The sequence below is a fragment of the Passer montanus genome, unplaced genomic scaffold, assembly GCF_014805655.1.
Source record: "Passer montanus isolate IOZ18808 unplaced genomic scaffold, ASM1480565v1 scaffold18, whole genome shotgun sequence".
Classification (NCBI taxonomy): domain Eukaryota; kingdom Metazoa; phylum Chordata; class Aves; order Passeriformes; family Passeridae; genus Passer; species Passer montanus.
Window position 1 is genome coordinate 9,847,765 of NW_024365381.1, and position 16,824 is coordinate 9,864,588.

A 16,824-nucleotide genomic window follows, 5' to 3' on the forward strand; every position below is an offset into this window, starting at 1 on the left:
CAACTGATAGTGTGCAGTTCTCTCATTTCCGAGTTGGTTATGCTAGTGTCAGAGTCCTTTCTTTTTCTTTTTTTTAAATTGCACTTATTAAATATTTTCCTATATATTTTCTACCTCATTAACATTGTCATCTTCCCCTCATGAGAGGGTCTTGTGTAGCAGCCCCTTTGCTTTGCTTTCATCTTCCTTCAACTCAGGAACTACCAACCTTCTTTCCCTGTTCCCAGCCTTCACTCCAGCACTACATTTTCTTTCCATATTAGCACTCCATGCCATATTCACCATTAACTCTACTTTACAACCTATCTTAAACAAGTACTTTTTTAGTTACCAACTTACATCCTAATTTCCTTGCTATGATCAATTCCTTCCTATTGTCAGCACCACACTGTTCATCCTGCTGGACTAAACTCATGTTGGTTATCTCAATCTCATAAAGCATCTTGAGGAATCCAAGAACTACTCTCACTACATAAAAGTGAATTAATTTTATCTTACTTGGTCTTTTAGCACTATATTGAATGAGTGAGCATCCATATACACATTAATGATATAGATAACTGTAAGGATATTTTCTATGCTATCTGTAATAAATGTCAGCTGGCAATTTTTATGCACTTTGTGAGCTGTTGTGGCCTCTTTCTGAGGGTACTGTGCTACCCAGTTGTCACAGAGATGGGTGGTTTTTGTGAAACTAATTCAAGACTTAATGAGTTATGGGCATCTGATTATTGTTTGTATTCCAAAAGAGCCCACAATGCGTTAGGCATGGTTCACAAAAGACAATGTTAAGGACTCCACTTGGAAAAACTCCATTTAGAATATGCCTGTTTTGCAGTTTATACAGTGATGGGAGTTCTTCAGAAAGATGTACTTGGGTAGGTTTCAGCTACCTAATTCAGGTGCTGCAAGAACTGAGCTTTAGTAAATACAGAAGAGTAGCAAAACATTATCTATTTATCTTGCAATATTTCAGAGGAAAAAAAGGACTGGTTGTGGAAGAAATTAATGTTTTTATCAGTTAAAGCACACCTCTCATTGACAGCATTATGTCAAAATATAATTGATTTGACACTTGACTGATTATAATAAATCAGGAGTAACACAATAGCAACAGAAAAGAATTATCAAAATGGGGAAAGCTTAAACAAGGCTTTCCCCTGGCAAGTGTGCAGGGCTCTGGCATGCACTGTCCTTTGATGTACACATACAGATGTATTTGTAATGTTTTCTAACAGCATCCTGAAGGCAAGTTATTAATGTAATCTAGATATCAGTTAGCTTATATTCTGGATTTATGCCTGTATACCTAAAAGCAGAATTTGGCCACTGCTCATTCCATGTCTAAAGAAAACAATAAAAAATCAAGAGACTGAATTGTTTCTCTTTTTTCTACAAGGTTGGAAGGTGGGGGAGGGAGTTGAAATTGCTCTCACAGACAGACTACTCTAGCAAAGAAGCAGGAAAAATGAGTCCATTTGGTCGTGTTTCATTGTACATATCCAAATTCCTTACTGCAAGGCTAAGACTTTGACATCAATAACACACACCTACAGTTTAAGGATTAGGCACTATCCAGAGAAATGTCTCTTTTGCCTTTGCTCTAAATCAGGTCATGATTTCACCCTGTTTGCATTATGTACATCAGTAAAAATAGATCTTTACAACTTAACCTTGCCCCTGCTCCAGGGAGATTTTTGCCTGCACTGGGACAGCAAAACATAACTACACACTAACTCCTTTTGCATCACTTCTGACTGTATGCAAGTCTGGATCCTGCTCTCACAAAACTTCCATTAGTTTCACCAGGGGCATGAATGTGGCACATACATATAATACAATTTAATCCATGGGACTTGCTGCTACAACAAAGCTCAGTCAGGGGTCTGCTGAAAAGCCAGGGCAAGAAATTTCACAATTGAGTGAAAGACATTTCAGCTCAGACATACCTTTCAAATCCTGCTGCATGTTTCCTCCTTTCTGGGAAAGTCGCTGGGAAGGAAGTCACTCTCTTCTCCATTGCCCTTGGAACTTTAATTAGTATTGCTTTGGTTTATTTCAAAAGAAGCCATTAAAAAGCAAATAAAGTGTCTCGTGAGACACTACAGAGAGAAAAAACAGGGCAACACAGGAAAAAATGCTGTGAATTGAAATTCAAAAATGGAAAGAAAAGTATAGGTGAGGTATTTTTCCATGTCATTTCTTCCAGGATTCTGCTCCTCATTTTGTTTTTTCTGTGATGTCTATGACTTGCCATTCATATGCCATCCCTATGCTTGGAAATTGCTGTCCATCAAGTGAAAGGTGAAGAAAAAGAAAACAATAGTGGAACGGTGTGGGGAAGACATGAAGGGATGCACAGAGGAAATTTATTGAGTGTAAAGGTGTCCAAAGGAGATGGAAATGTGTTCCCCAGGGCCATGGTCTTCGATGGTGCTGCTTGTATTTTCAGGCTGTAGCGTAGCAGATGTGTGAGAAGAGCCAGACTTCACATGCTACAGTAAGTGCAAAATCTCAAGACGCAGATGCCATCACATCAAGGGTTTGACCCCTGATAGAGTCCGCCCACAGTGGTTCTCTAGAAACAGTTCTATTATCAAGTAGACATCCATTGCTTTTTTGTTGGTTTTTTTTCTATTTTTTTATTTAAAAAGTAGTTTTTCTAATAATACATAGAATATATAAATAATAATAATAATTAAAAAAAACTATTTGGGTTTACTTTCTGTTCTCCAACCCATCTGTATTTTTTGTGGTTTGCTGATATATATATATTAAAAGACAAGAAAATCAACTCTGCTCACTATTAAAAAAAATATTAAATCCACTTTTTATGTTTCCAAAGAGAAAGAGAAGGAGGGGAGGTGTGATAAAACCAATTTAAATGAAAAAAAAAAGATAAAGAAAAAAAACAAAACAGGAAAATCAAAAACCTTCTGTCTCTTCAAAGTAGTTGTCAAGAGTTTTGAATGCTTGTGCTTTCAGTGTACACCCCACAGGGAAAACATAACAAAACCAAAAAAAAAACCAAAAAAACAAAAAGGGAGGAGGAAAAAAACCAACCAACCAAAAACCCAAGAGGACCTAAAATTAAAAAAAAACTAAAAATGTAATCATAATCTTAGTAGTGAAAAGGACAGCTCAGAGTTTCTGTGTCTTTTTTAGTTATTTTAGCAGCCGCCCTTTTTGTCTGCAGAGGGAGACCTGCCACCACAGCCACCTCCTCGGCTCAAGAGAGGCTCTTCTGCATCGTCCTCGTCAAAGCCATGAAAGGTCGAGGTGTCGCTTTCTGACGTGGAACCGAACAAGTCCTCCGTAGTGCGTGCTGGCGCTGCTTCGTCCCTCCTGCCTTCTCTTCCCAAATGAGCTGACATGTATGATGAATATATCAGCACATGGGTTAAGCAACAGGCATCATCATCATCATCATCATCATTTTTTCATCATTTTCATTATCATTAAGCAAGTCAGACTATCAAGCTCATAGGTGTGTGCTTGTATGTGCCCGCGCACCCCAACAACATAGCGCAGGTAGAACTGCAGTAAGAAAAATAACAAAGGATCAGTTTCTCTTTCCAAGAAAAAATCTACAACACCACAGGTGCCCATAGCTACAGCAGCGAAAGGGTTAATCATGTTTTCCTCTCTTCAAAAGACAGTAAAATATTTCCTCATGATTACTTAGATCAATTTTAAAATATTTTTAGACCATGTAAGTAATGAGACACTGTCAGCTCTAAGCACAATGGCATCAACAGTCACAAATTTTCTGCTGTGGAAATGTAAGCCACTAGATAAGCCTGATCAACCTCAGGACTACTTTTTATCCCTGTTCTTCACCTGATCCTAAAGAACCTCCTCTGTAGACAAAATTAAATACATTTTGAAGACTAAGTGAAAGTAACCTAAACCAACACTTTAATACAAATTTCATGGCACATCCTTCAAAAATAAAGAAAACCCCATATATACATGTCAACAACTAAAACAACAGAGAAGTAACTCATCTTGGAAAGTTCAAATTTGTGTGAGTCAATCCAACTTTCAAGATGGAACAGGAAATTCTCCACACAATACCAATAATGGCAACAACAACCATAAGAAGACTCCTAAAAAGAGAAGTCAAATACTGAAATCTGTGAAATTGAGGTTTGTTTTCTCTCCCAGACAAACTTTTTAGGTGATTAATAGTATGACCTTCAAATTCCCTCTTTAGGGATGATAGAGAAAAAGATATCTCTTGTGCCCCAGCAAAACTGAAGTGTGAGATTTTAGGGAACAGCTATTTTGTTATTCACAAACAGTAGCGTGGTATTAAGCAATCAACTGTTGGGTCCCTACTCCAGCTACAGGAAGCAGCCATATAACAAGTACACTGCATTGCTTGAAACAGAAAGAAGTAAATCCTGTTCACAAAAAATAAAATGGATATAACAAAATAACTGGCAGATAAACCATATTGTAGAAACGTTATTTTACTGACTTTGTGAACAGAAGAAGCAATAAAATTTCCATGACCTCTTTTTCAATGTAATGAAAATATTCTCCATTATTATAAAAGAGAAAGATGGCAGACACCAAAGAGGTTTCATTGTTTTAGTTTAGAGATTAGTGCGTGGTTATACCTTAATGACTTTCATCACACATCAGTCACAGCATTGCAGACCCTATGAATGACCCAACTGGGTCAGAATTTGTACAAGGATAGCATTTAATGGAACTGATTTGGCACAGTTTAGGCTACAGGCTGATCTACTTGTTCTATCACACTAAGGAATCAAGGGAATTAATGTATTTGTGTTGCAATCTGATATAACCACCATATCAATGTTTAAGTAGCAATAAAATATGGCTCCATCTCACTGTGCCATATCAGGACAATGCTGAAATTAGTTATATTGAAACATAACAATCAAGGTGAAGGGCAATAATCTTCCAAGATGGCACCACAGACCCCATGGACTTTCCCCTTCAGCTATTAGAAGCAATCACGTGTACACTAAAAGGTCCATGTCTCTGACTGCACAGCATTCGTAAGGATGCCCCTGCAGAAAACCAAAGGAGTTGCCATTGATCCTCTGGTGACCAGTATCATTTCAGAATGTCTTCTGAGGTCACAACAACTGCAGAAGGCAATTTCAGTGAGAGTCTAATTGTTCTCCCAATGAATGTGGTAATAGGCTTACTATGAATTTCAGCAGGAGTATAAAAAAGCCATTTCCTTGGCATGAGAACATTCCACATCACATTTCAGCCATGAAGCAACAGACATCTTTCAGTGACTACGGTGTAGAAGGAGCAACATTCATACTGAATTTCAAGGCCTCCTTGGTTTTCAGATTTCTATATCAACATCGCATTATCACTAGTATCACCACAAAACAAAAATATCACAAGTGGAAACTTGGACCAGTGCTGGAATATGCAGTTGTTAAAGGTTTTCCAATTCCCTCTACCACCACCACTACCTCCTATGTGAGCTATAAATAACTGTTCAGCTGGTATAAAATTTTCCCAAAAAAAGAGAAAGAAAGGGAAAGAAAAAAAAAAGTAAGGAAGGAAGAAAACAACAGCCCAGAAAATAAAGACAACTCAAAATGGGAAAGACACAATTGTCTACATTTAAAAAGAGAGAAGGGAAGGGAGAAATAAAAACCTCTTTAAACAAAACTAATGATAGTCATCTTGTAAGAGGATAATTCTTGACAGCTAGCCCCATACCTACCCTGTAATTTTCTCCCTCTTTCTTTTTTGGATGAAGAAATGCATGAAATGTGTAATCAATGGGAATGCTTGTCATGCAACTTTCATAAATCTTGTAAGTAATTTATAGTTGTAATTACAGCATTTAAAGACAGAGACCATTCTGTAAAATTGTCATAGAATTTTCTCCTTCCATGTGAAGAACAATTAGTACATGTACCAATGTTCCCAAAAGCCAATAAATAAACTAAAATTTCATTATTTCATAAGACCCCATTAGCTTAAATATGTGAGTCCAACAATGGGGTTTATATTAGAAAAAAAACTTTCAGTCATCCTTTCTCACAAACACAGAGAAGAGGTAAGATTCCATCTCCTATCCCTTCCCAAATATGCTGCCTTTCTTCAACACCTTCAGAAGGTGCAAAAACCAAATCACACAAATGCCTTTGTACAAGAAAGATGCAAGAAGGAGTCACCTACCAGAGCGCCCACAGTCTGAGCACGATACAAGTTCCTCAGGCCGGCCACTTTTTTTGTTCATATTGGAGCCTCCGAGGCAGAAGTCACAGTAGTTATTGGGAATGATGACCCCGTCTGGTCCTTTCTGGGCTGTAGTTGGGTTAAAAAATCAGATTTACTACAAGAGCATTCACTTGGACATTGCCCCTTATCCTTGATATGGTGTTAGCTCAGTGAGTTTGCAGGCCAGAGTTTTCCCAAAACATTGTCAATCACAACAAAAAGTGAACTGCATAAACCACCTCCATTTTAAGTATACCCTGGGTTGTACCTATTTTGCCTGAAATGCCCTTTACAATTTCCTTTATAATCCCAGCCAAGCTGCTCCTTCTCAAGGACATGCTTCCAGAGATGCCTTTACAGTTCAGGGACTTGCAACATACAGGTATAGAGGCAGTCCCTAAGGTAGGATAAGACCTATGCTGTCAGTAAGCCAAATTTGTTTTTTCAGGCAGCAGTCATCATCATAATCCCACAAAACACAAATTAATAAAGGAAAAATACAGTCTCCAAAACTCAAAAATCAACAGTGGGAAGATGGTGGAATAGGTACCCTTACTGGTTTTATTTCAAGTAGCTTAGAGGACTACATCTCTAAGTAGCAGGGTGTCTTTAGCCAGAAGGTTGCTTCAAAAGCTCCTGAATATTCACAGGCAAAGCCATCTGGGGATGTTTCACCCAAGACTTAAGGTCCCTGCAGCAGTCATGTTCCCTGGAATGAGCAGAAAGGGTCCAACTGTACCTCAGCACCCAGCACAAGTGCAGAGGGAGCCTGAGGCAGACATCCCAACCAGCAGAGTTAAAAACTTTTTCAGCCAAGAAAAAAGGAGGGAGATTATATTATTATTTTCCAGCTAGGAATGCTTGGAAAGGAGCAGATCTGATCTTAAGTAGAGGGGATGCAGATCCCTTAGGAAGAAGAGAAGGGCAGAGGTCTACTGCATTCCTCTTAGTTGAGCAGAACAGCAATGTCCTTTTTTTCTTGCTCCCAACTGCCATTTCCCTCCTCTGCTCTCCAGAGAAGGAAAACATCTTCCTGTACACTCCAACTATGAACTGGGGAAGGCAGTGGAGGTAATCATAAGTCTTTGTCTTTGTTCCTTCTCTTTGAACATAAAAATCCAGCTATATGCCAGTAGGTATACCTGGCCTAAACCTACCGCATGAACTTTACAAATGAGAAAATGAAGAGCTTTAAACTGTACCATCTTTATTTAATTATCTTTTTAATGCATATTTTGTAACTTGCAGATTTTTAACAGATGTTTTGACAGCGTTTATTAACGGTCTTTTTGTTCACATTCAAATTTCCCCCAAAGAACAATGCCATTCTAAAGGGCTTCTGGTAGCAGTCCAAGACATACACTTAAAATTAAAATTTCATCCAAGTTCAATCTGCCTTTCTGGTTTGAGTGCATCTAGTTATTCATTTATTTCCAGATGTTGATCAGCTGAACTTTTGGAGATTGGTAACTAAAGGAGTCCAGGTGAAGTGAAATTAAGAAGAAAATTAAAACCTGTAAGGCTGCAAATACATCACTATCTTCCTCTGTGGTCATGGAGATCCTGACAGTATTTACTAAACAATGGACTTTGCTCTGAAATTATCCTGGTTTACAGATTCCCAACTCTCTCAAAAAAAGAGAGAAGCTTCCAGTGTTAGATTAGCATTTTGTCTGTTCTAGGAAGGCATTTAATATATGCATGCAAGATAGGCAAAAAAAAGAACAGGAACCAGGTTGAAGTCTAGCACAACGGTTCATTTTAAGAGCTGTAACAAAATGATCATAAAGTTGTTGCTGGTTCATATTTTGTGTATAAAAAACAGACCTCCCTAGCATTTATATTTCCCACTGCAGCCCCATTTTGAAAAAGTTAAGTAATTACCTCTTTATATTATTCTACATCTACAGACAGACCACATGCAATGCAAACTCAGCAAGCTCAGAATCCAGTGACTTTTTTTGTTGATATCCCTTATTAAATTATTTCACCTTTCATCCAAGTTTCTTAAAGTGCCTTACAGACATGAAGATCCTATTATTAACCTTCAGTGAGGTCAAAAGCCTCTTTTTGCCATTGATTCTAACCAAAGTGTTCTGGACCCTAATTAAGTCTCATGGTGAGGTTGCATTGCATTTTAAAGCTGAAACACTTGGAGGTAGAGTGGTAAACTGGCTTATTCTCAAACACACAAAAATCCTGTGGCAAGGCCGCAAATAAAAACAAGCAGTCAGGGTGCCAGCCAGCAGACCTAAGAAAGAGCTCCACTTCTACCACTGCTCACAGTGGTGTAATTAACACTCTGTATATACTGACTTAAATTTTTTCAACTTGGATTATGACCATAAGATCCACTGACTGTCAAACTGGAAATGGGACAAGGGGACTCAAAAATACATACACTGCTCAATTCACCTGCAGTGTGTGAGAGAGGGGGAGGTGCTGAGAATGATAAAGCTGAAGGGATTCTCCCAGACCACTGGAAAGTGAATAAACATCAGGTTTGATTGCTCTTCTCTTATTCTTTTTTTCCTCTTTCCTTTCTTTTCCTTTTTCCTCCCTTTCTTTTCTTCCTTGTTTTCTTCCAATTTATTTAACTTTTAATCTGTGTGCTCACTTATTAAGTTGGCTCAGTAGAGTGTGATAGAGATATCAAGCCTGAAAAGTCATAGACAGATGAGAAGTTTCTGAAGTTACATTAATGATATCTTAAATGATGTATCTCTAGAGCCAAACAAGCCAACAATGTTATTCTCTTCAATTTTTGCTTTTGTTGTTCTAACATATGCAAAAATTAGAACCAAACCTGACTTCAGCTTGTTTTCTTAATCAGTATCATACAGTGAATTAAGTCACAGGCTAAATCACAGAAGGTTTGGGAATGAAGAGATTTTCAGATGGCAGAGTTCTTACTTTCGAAGGAACTTCTTTTGCATATATCCTCGAGTTTCTAGTTCTATTTTACTGTCATTAACATATGATGAAGGAATTAGGAAACAAAGGAAAAATGGCAAGATTTAACATGTACTCTAAATGAATAGGGTATCGTGCAGGAAAAGCCCAATCCTAATCTCAGCCCAAAAACAATAAACTATGGATTCAAAAGAAAAAACAATTAATTTCCTATGGAGTAATGTTGCTGCTTTTCACCTGAGACAGAGTAATTAACTAGGTTTTCACTTTTTGCATAAGGTGATCAACAAATAGAAGGTGCAAGTTTAAGCAATACAGTTCAACTACCAAGAAATAACTCTCTAGCACAGTGTTGACTCATTTAGATCAGTGACTGCATCCCTGGATTTGGTTAAAAGAAACCAAACTCACCCATAATTAGAGACTGTTTTAAAGAAAAGGCTTGAAAACCAGCCATGGCCTTGTCCTATCTTACTCGAAACTCTTCTGATTTTCTTTTACATTGCAAACTGCAAAAACAGATCTAAAGCTCTGAGAAGCTTTGAGTATTGCCTGAGCTAAGGTTTGCTTATAGGAGGTGTACTTAAATCAGTGCCTCTTGCCATTTCAACTTAGGGTTGTTTTCAGGTTTCATCAAAAGCCCTGTCTTCATCTACATCTCCCCTAAAATTGATTATACAATTTTTAAAAAATGCTTTAAAACTTTAAAGAAATGGATTAAGGAGAGACATGGAAAGATCTGTACAGTTCAGATAATAGCTTTCCTGAACCTGAAAGGTGATTCACGTGAAGACAGGATGCAGAGTGAAAATAAAGTCAGTATTTCCAAATAAATTTGGTATGCACTTATTCTGAAACTTTTTTTTTCTTCTCAGCCTAATCAAGTTAATTTCAAGCTATAACAAGCTGAGCAGAATAAAGAACTACTTAAAATATGGTATCATCATTCACAGTAGTCCTTTAGCAAAGTAAGTTCGCTAAATTACATAAATTATGTAGTATATCACACAGTAACTTTGTTCTGTAGACAAAACCCGAAAACTAAACAAGTTGACTGAGTTCAAATATATAAAATACCTTATGTGCATTCTTAATTTTGAAGGCAGAGGCTCTAAACAGAATTCTAACTTCCCTTTGCCCCTCCCAAGAAACCAAAATAAACCTGTAAGTTATCTTCCATATAGTTTCAGTTTAATAATAAGAGCAAGTTGCTTATAATGAAATAACATCAAGAAATTAGGAATTTTCTTTTCTACACCACCTCCTGGAGCCACATGACTCAATAAAAATCTCTTTTTAGAGATTAGAAGTTTTCTACTTCTCAGGGTTGCAGAAAATGTCTTGGATGGAAGGCAAGTTCAGAAGAAGGAATTCTTGTATCTGTTTTTCAAATAGAAAATTCAGAGTATAGATATTTTAAATAGTTTTTCTTCAAAATGCGACCCTTAAATATATACAAACAAACCCCCAAATAAACAGAACCTCATATCTATCTACTTTTCTGGTTTCTACGTGAAATTATTTTGATGATTTGGATCACAATCTTCAAAAACTTGTGAAGTGGAACCAGTGCTTAAAAGAAATATGGGTTTTCTGCTCGTGGGTAAAAAATCACTGTCACATATATTTCTTCAGCCTGTGGGTAATACAGCACAATACTGAACCATAATTTAAGATATGCATCTAGGTTTGGCAGCATTTTATCCCTGTTTTTTGTGATATCCACATTGCTGGGAAGGTGATGGAGAATGCATGGAGTGCATGCCTTGCTGCTGGGGTGTGGAGCTGTGCATCATTTATTTCAATGATTACAGTGAATTGGCTACAGTCAGAGATACATGCATTCACAAAGGGATTTTTCCTAGCACATTTTGTCCAGCTCTTACCTGTTTCTTCTGGGTTTGATCCAAAACCAATAAAGCACACTGGAGGTTTTCAATTCAATTCAAAGGGCTTTGAATCAGGCCATTTACTCTGCTTGCAACAAGAATCTTCAGAACACAATAGAGACCACAGGACCCTGCATGTAGGCCTGAGTCAAGCCAGTGCATTTCACGAAGGAGGAAAAGGGGTGGATTTGCCTTTTTTTTTTTTTTTTTTAGTGTTTTGTTTGGCGGGTTTTTTTGTTTAATTTACAACACTCTTTGTCTGAGAAGGGGCCAGTTTTCCTTTCCAGCTCCTCCCTTTTTCTCTCTGGCAAAGGGCAAGCCCAATGTGTGTCTGCCTGAGCAGGAGAACGCCAGCCAAGAGCCAGCTCTTGCAGTCGTCATCAAGCCCCTTGGAGGCCTCGGTGACAGATAATCCCAACCCGTGTCTCCATGTGCCGGTCCTCGCCCCCCCGGCTGCCAGCACTGCTCCCTGGCAGGCCTGGCCCGTCTCCATGGTGACCGTGGGCCCGGCTGGCTGCGCTGGCCTTGCCACCTGCCTGCCTCGGCTCTCCAGTGTAAGGAATCGCAGCGCGGCCCCTCCGCTCAGAATGGCTCAGTGCAGGGGAGGCAGGCTCACGAGAGAAATTACACTGGGATGATTAAATAAAAACATGGCTTTAAGGAGAAGGCAAAAGAAAAGCAGTGCCTGGACTGTGGCTTTCTTTGATGGAAGAGGAGGGAGATGGCTGGCTGGGCATGCAGCCCCTTCTGTCCCGTTATTGCTGGGTACAGCGAGCAATGGTGGGCAGAGAGGGAGCTGCTTCTGTGCTCAAGGCTAGACCCTGCCCTGGGGAGGAAAATAAAAGAACACAACTGCTGGTGTGGTGAGCAGCAGGCCACGCACAGCTCAAGGGCACTCAAGGCTCTTGCTATCTCACACGTACACAGCCAAGCAGGGATGTGTGCAGCCATTTCTGCGGACTCCTCTCCGTGAATTAAACGAATGGGTTTTTCATTGCCGTTTTTCAGGAAGAAGTGTAAATCAAACTGAATGAGAGGAAACTGCCAGTCACCTACTCTGTTGTTAGCACCAGAGATAAGCGTGTTGGCTGGCCCGAAACTGGGAAGTGTTGGGGCATTTGATACAGGCCCCTGCAGCAGGCTGGAGGCGGCACATCTGTGTCGATGTGGTGCTGTTTTTCTACCAAACACACTTGGAACTTGGGTGTAACGCTGGGAAATGGCTGCTGTTCTGTTCCCAGAGTCGTGCTAATCAGCCTGCACAGCCCCATGGCCTCCACTAGCTCTGAGTGCCCACGCTGCACTCCCCCGCATGGGATGGGCATGCCCTTTGCTGGCAGCCAGAGAAGCAGGATATGCTACTGAGAGGTGCTGCAAACCACCCACCCAAAGTATTGCCAGGTCTCTCTAGTAACTGGATTTCATCTCCTTTTTTGAGTTAGCTGGTAGTGTGAGGATAGAAGAAGCTGTTGCTTTTGCACAACTTTTAGCAACTCAGAAAGGTTTGCCTTTCCTACAGCCCCTGCTCACACAGAAGCGCAGCCAAGGAGCAGTACAAGTGCTAGGAGAAGGAGGTACATCTGTCAAAGTCAGAGGAAGCCTCTAAGTGTGGGGAAAGGATGATCATTTGATCATCTCTTTTACAGCAATCAGTGTGGCCCTTAAGTTGAACAGCTAATGAAAGAGGTGGAAGGTGAGCTAGGTAGCTGGAAGGTACAGCTAGGAAAATACAGCATCAACTGATTGGATTCAGTAGATTTCGGGAATCAGTATTCCTCCACCTTAAGGCAGCATTTAACAGAATTTCTGTGCACTGACCTTATAGAGTCTTCTGCAGGAACTCCTAAAGCATCAGCCAAAAGGCCACTGCCAGAAGTAAAACATTGTAACTGTCTAGTGCCTCATGAGGATAAACAGTACAGAGTAGGCAGACAAAAGAGTCTGACTTCTTAACATGCAGATTCCCTGACTTTAAGGGGTACCTCTCTAGAGACTTGGCACCTGGCCACTGAAGCACATCATTCCCATCAGCTAAGGGAATATCTCCCACCTCAGGAAGGTATTGTAATGCCCAATATACAGACCCATCTGGCAGCATCCCTCAATATTCAGGTGAGAATGGCCAGTGCCATGAATTGGGTTCCTGCAACATCTTGTAGGCTTTTATCTGGAAATTACTCACTGGTGGAGTGTGAGAAGACAGAGAGCACCTATTCAGTTCAAATTCAGTCAAAGCATTTGGATTTTACTTGGTTCAAATTCTACATTAAGAAGGAAAATAAAAAGGCAGAAAATACAGAGAGATAGCAGAAAAAGAAAAAAAACCTACAAATACATTAATGATACTAACCTAAATCAAGACCTCATGTACTGTTGAAGCAACACATGTGTTTCAAAAACCAATTTGTCAGATTGGAAATATTTTTCCATAAACTACTGAGAAACACTGGGTGCTTCTCTTCAATGACAGTTGCACATCAACAGCAACATTTTAGTCCCTGTCTAGGCAGTACAGAAAAGAAACACCAAACTAACAAAACAACCACCCCATGAGTCCAATCAAAACAAACAAACAAACAAAAAAAGTGGATCACAGATTAGCTCTCTGTCTACATAGGAGACAATTTTGGGATTTTCTACTATGCCATAACTCTAAACAACTGATCTATTTTTTAATTCAGCATTGCAAAATACACACACAAAAGTCTCAGTAATTTACAGCTGCAAAAAGGATTTAAGGGAAATCTTTACACAGTTCAAACTCTCCAGTCACTACTGTTTCTTTTAGCATTTTGAGTGTTTTTCCTTATGAAAACAAACTCTGAAAAGAGAAAAAAACCCAAACAGATTAAATGACTAAGAAGTCAGCTCAAGGTAATGTACATATTTTCACTGAAAAGCACCTGCTGCAGGGTATCTTGTTGCAAGGAGGGCATTGATGCATCCTTGCATTCAGAAGTAGCTCCCACCATGGCCTCAGCAAGGATCAGCACTGAGGCAGGGAAAAAGTAGGCCTGATGTAGCTTTTCAAATTGATGCTGCTTGTGGAGAGGAACAAACAGCTCGTCTCCAACTGAGGGGCTGACTCTCCTCATTTATTCATGGCCAGCCCCCTGCCTGGATGGAAATAAAAATGTTTCAAAGATGACTGTGTGGGGGAGCTGGAGGACAGCTTGGAGGCACACTGAGGTTAGCACATTAATTTTTTATCTCTGGAGACTGGGTATCCAATTATGCTTAGAGTACACAAACAACTTTGGCTGGTCTCTCCAGTAGAGATTTATCCACATAATAAAATCTGTGATGGAACTGGGCACAACAGGCTGATGCCATGAAATAATGTACAGAGATGGTTTTGCAGGGCAGATGCTTAAGCTAGCAGAAGAGCAGGAGGGCACAGGAATGCAGCCTCCTTAACTACATGCATTGCACAATGGATCAACCTGCACTCAGCACAATGTACTTCATTTAGGATTCTCATTGGCCAAAGTGCTTGTGGGCATAAGATCCTGTTCAGTTGCTCTTTCTGCACAGCCGCCTGCAATCAACATTTCACAGAGCAAAATGTCACTGAGAACTCTTCTCCTTTAAAGGAGAGGAAGTTTTTCTCCATGTAGACACACTATCCTATTCTCCCAGGAATTAAGAAAGAGCATTTATACTAGTATACTCATTCACAGAGGCATTTCAATAGATAGAAGTCTAATGTAATTCCTATATCAGAAGTGCCTCAAAATTTGTGAGCACCAGCTGCCCCCAGAGCTGGCCTGTACCCATGGAGAGAGATGGAATAAAACAGCAGGTGTTTTGTGGCAGGCTCGGATGCACCCTGGGCTCACAAATCTCACGGTCTCGGTGCCAACATGTAGAGGAGAAGCCAGCAGAGAAGAAGTCTGAAAATGGTGTGGGATCATTTATTTTTTCAGTGGAGTTGAGGAAATGGGAAGTTGACTTTTTAAAGGGTTTTCTATAATTTGCTTTTCACAGTTCAATACTCAGGTAAAAAAAATCAGAGTAAATCAGAAATAAATGTTTGTATAGGCAGAGGCAAGACTAGACACTAAGGACACATTTATTTGTGTCAAAGGGCTAGATAAAGCATAAAAAGCAAGCCACTAAAGCTCAAACAAAACACAGTCTAACATGTTGACTGGTGAACTATCTTTCATGTTGCAACAGATAATCTATATGTGAGAAAAAACAGAAGGAGAGAGAGATGTAAAGAAATGTAAACAGACAAATCTTCTACACAGTCAAGGACAGTCAGGTGTGCCAAGGAGGTGAGACGTGGGACTTGAGCCAGTCCCAGTTTTTTGATGCACACCCATTCAATGGGTCTCAGTTTTAGGTAGGTTCCTCCTATCTACATCTCTTTTCCAATCTCTGGATAATTTTCTGGCCTACTCAAATTGGTCTGTGCATGAAATAGAGGGGACTGAATGTGCAGAAAGACAAGAGGCTTTCAGGTCTTGATCTGGCACCAGTTAGGGCATTAGTAGTTGAATCCTGCAGAAGCCCTGCTCCCTTGTGCATCACCAGGGCTGCTGTTACTGCAGGTTCTGCAAGGAGTGGAAGCTTCAGAAGAGACATGGGTACAAAGGAAGGAAGTTCATGCTGCAGCCGCCCGCCTGAACTTTACTGACCTAGAGCTCACCTCCCACGGCTCAGCGAATTCCAAATGGCCGGTTTGATTTGCCTTGCCTTTTTTAAATCAGGCTGCTCATATCTCTGACACACTGCTCAGCAAATAACCAGATCCTGCTCTACACATATCTCTGGTCCTCCTGCTCAGTGGGTTGCAGATTAGCTGTTTGGATTAACATCTCCCTTCCCTCCCTCCCTCCCTCCCTCCCTCCCTCCCTCCCCCAAGCCCATGCAGAGAGGACTCTTGAAGCTCGAGACCTATGATGCTGCAGACCTGTCAAATCTAATTCATAACACATGCCTAGCAGTTCTTAGGGGAGAGGAAGGATCTGATGCTCTGGCTCCCCACCATCCCCCGGTACAAAGGGACCATTTAATGACTGCACATTAGCAATGTGGACAATTAGCATTCACATGGAAGATAAATGGCAGCATAAATTAAATATTGCCAAGTGGAAGAGCAAAGATGCAAGATCTGAGCTCAAGGCTCTAAACAAACAAACAGGCAAAAAAGGAACAAACAGCCTCTGTGACAGCTCAGCCATTTGGGACAGTTACCTTCCAGCATCTGGGACTTTCCCCAAGGCTGATCTGCACATTTGCATGGCTGTTGCCCTTAGCTCACTGGCTCCTGGCTGGTTATTCTTTCCACTCAGGAATCCGGGCATCAGAGAGGTTTACTCCAATGGTTCTAAATTTCTGCCTGCTTGTGGATCTGTACATCAGCAGCATCCCTTTGCCACATGCTCTGGGGGAACACAAACCCAAGCAGCTCTCATGCAACTCTTTCCCACAGTGCAGAATGGATCTTTTTTATCATGGGCCAAAGTCAGTTGCTCCTAACCTTACCTTAGCTCTTCTAGCTCGTCTTGTTAATTTTTATCAATTCCTAAGCACCAGACACAAGGACTGAGACCCCTTGGTACTTATGTCAAGCTGAATTCAGGGTATGGGACTCAGCCTTTCTTTTTTGGGCATCTCTTGCATGACCATTATCAATATTAACTCAATACAGATTTACAATATTCCTCTCAGGTATGTAACTATTACTGACTTCTGCACAGGAAAAAACCAACCAACCAACCAAAAAAGCCCCAAAATGGATGTAAATGCTAAGTAAAGAAAAGCTACTGGGTGAACACTGACATAC

At 40.2% G+C, this 16,824-nt stretch overlaps 1 protein-coding gene across 7 annotated transcripts in view; it reads right to left on the reverse strand.

The window, feature by feature from the left end:
- The window catches only part of DPF3 (double PHD fingers 3), a 160,405-nt gene that overhangs the window by 28,505 nt on the left and 115,076 nt on the right, over positions 1-16,824 (reverse strand). For 3 of the 7 annotated variants that reach the window (XR_005627063.1, XR_005627064.1, XR_005627062.1), the window contains 2 exons: positions 6,187-6,315; positions 1,950-3,367 (listed from right to left, as the gene is read on the reverse strand). Coding sequence is in view for 3 of the 7 variants with exons in the window: in XM_039704998.1 (XP_039560932.1) it covers positions 3,482-3,537; positions 6,187-6,315 (185 nt within the window). In the remaining 4 variants the exon portion in view is untranslated. Of the gene's footprint in view, positions 1-1,949; positions 3,368-3,392; positions 3,538-6,186; positions 6,316-16,824 lie in introns of those variants that run through there. The other 4 variants (XR_005627061.1, XM_039704997.1, XM_039704996.1 and 1 more) reach the window with 2 other exon arrangements.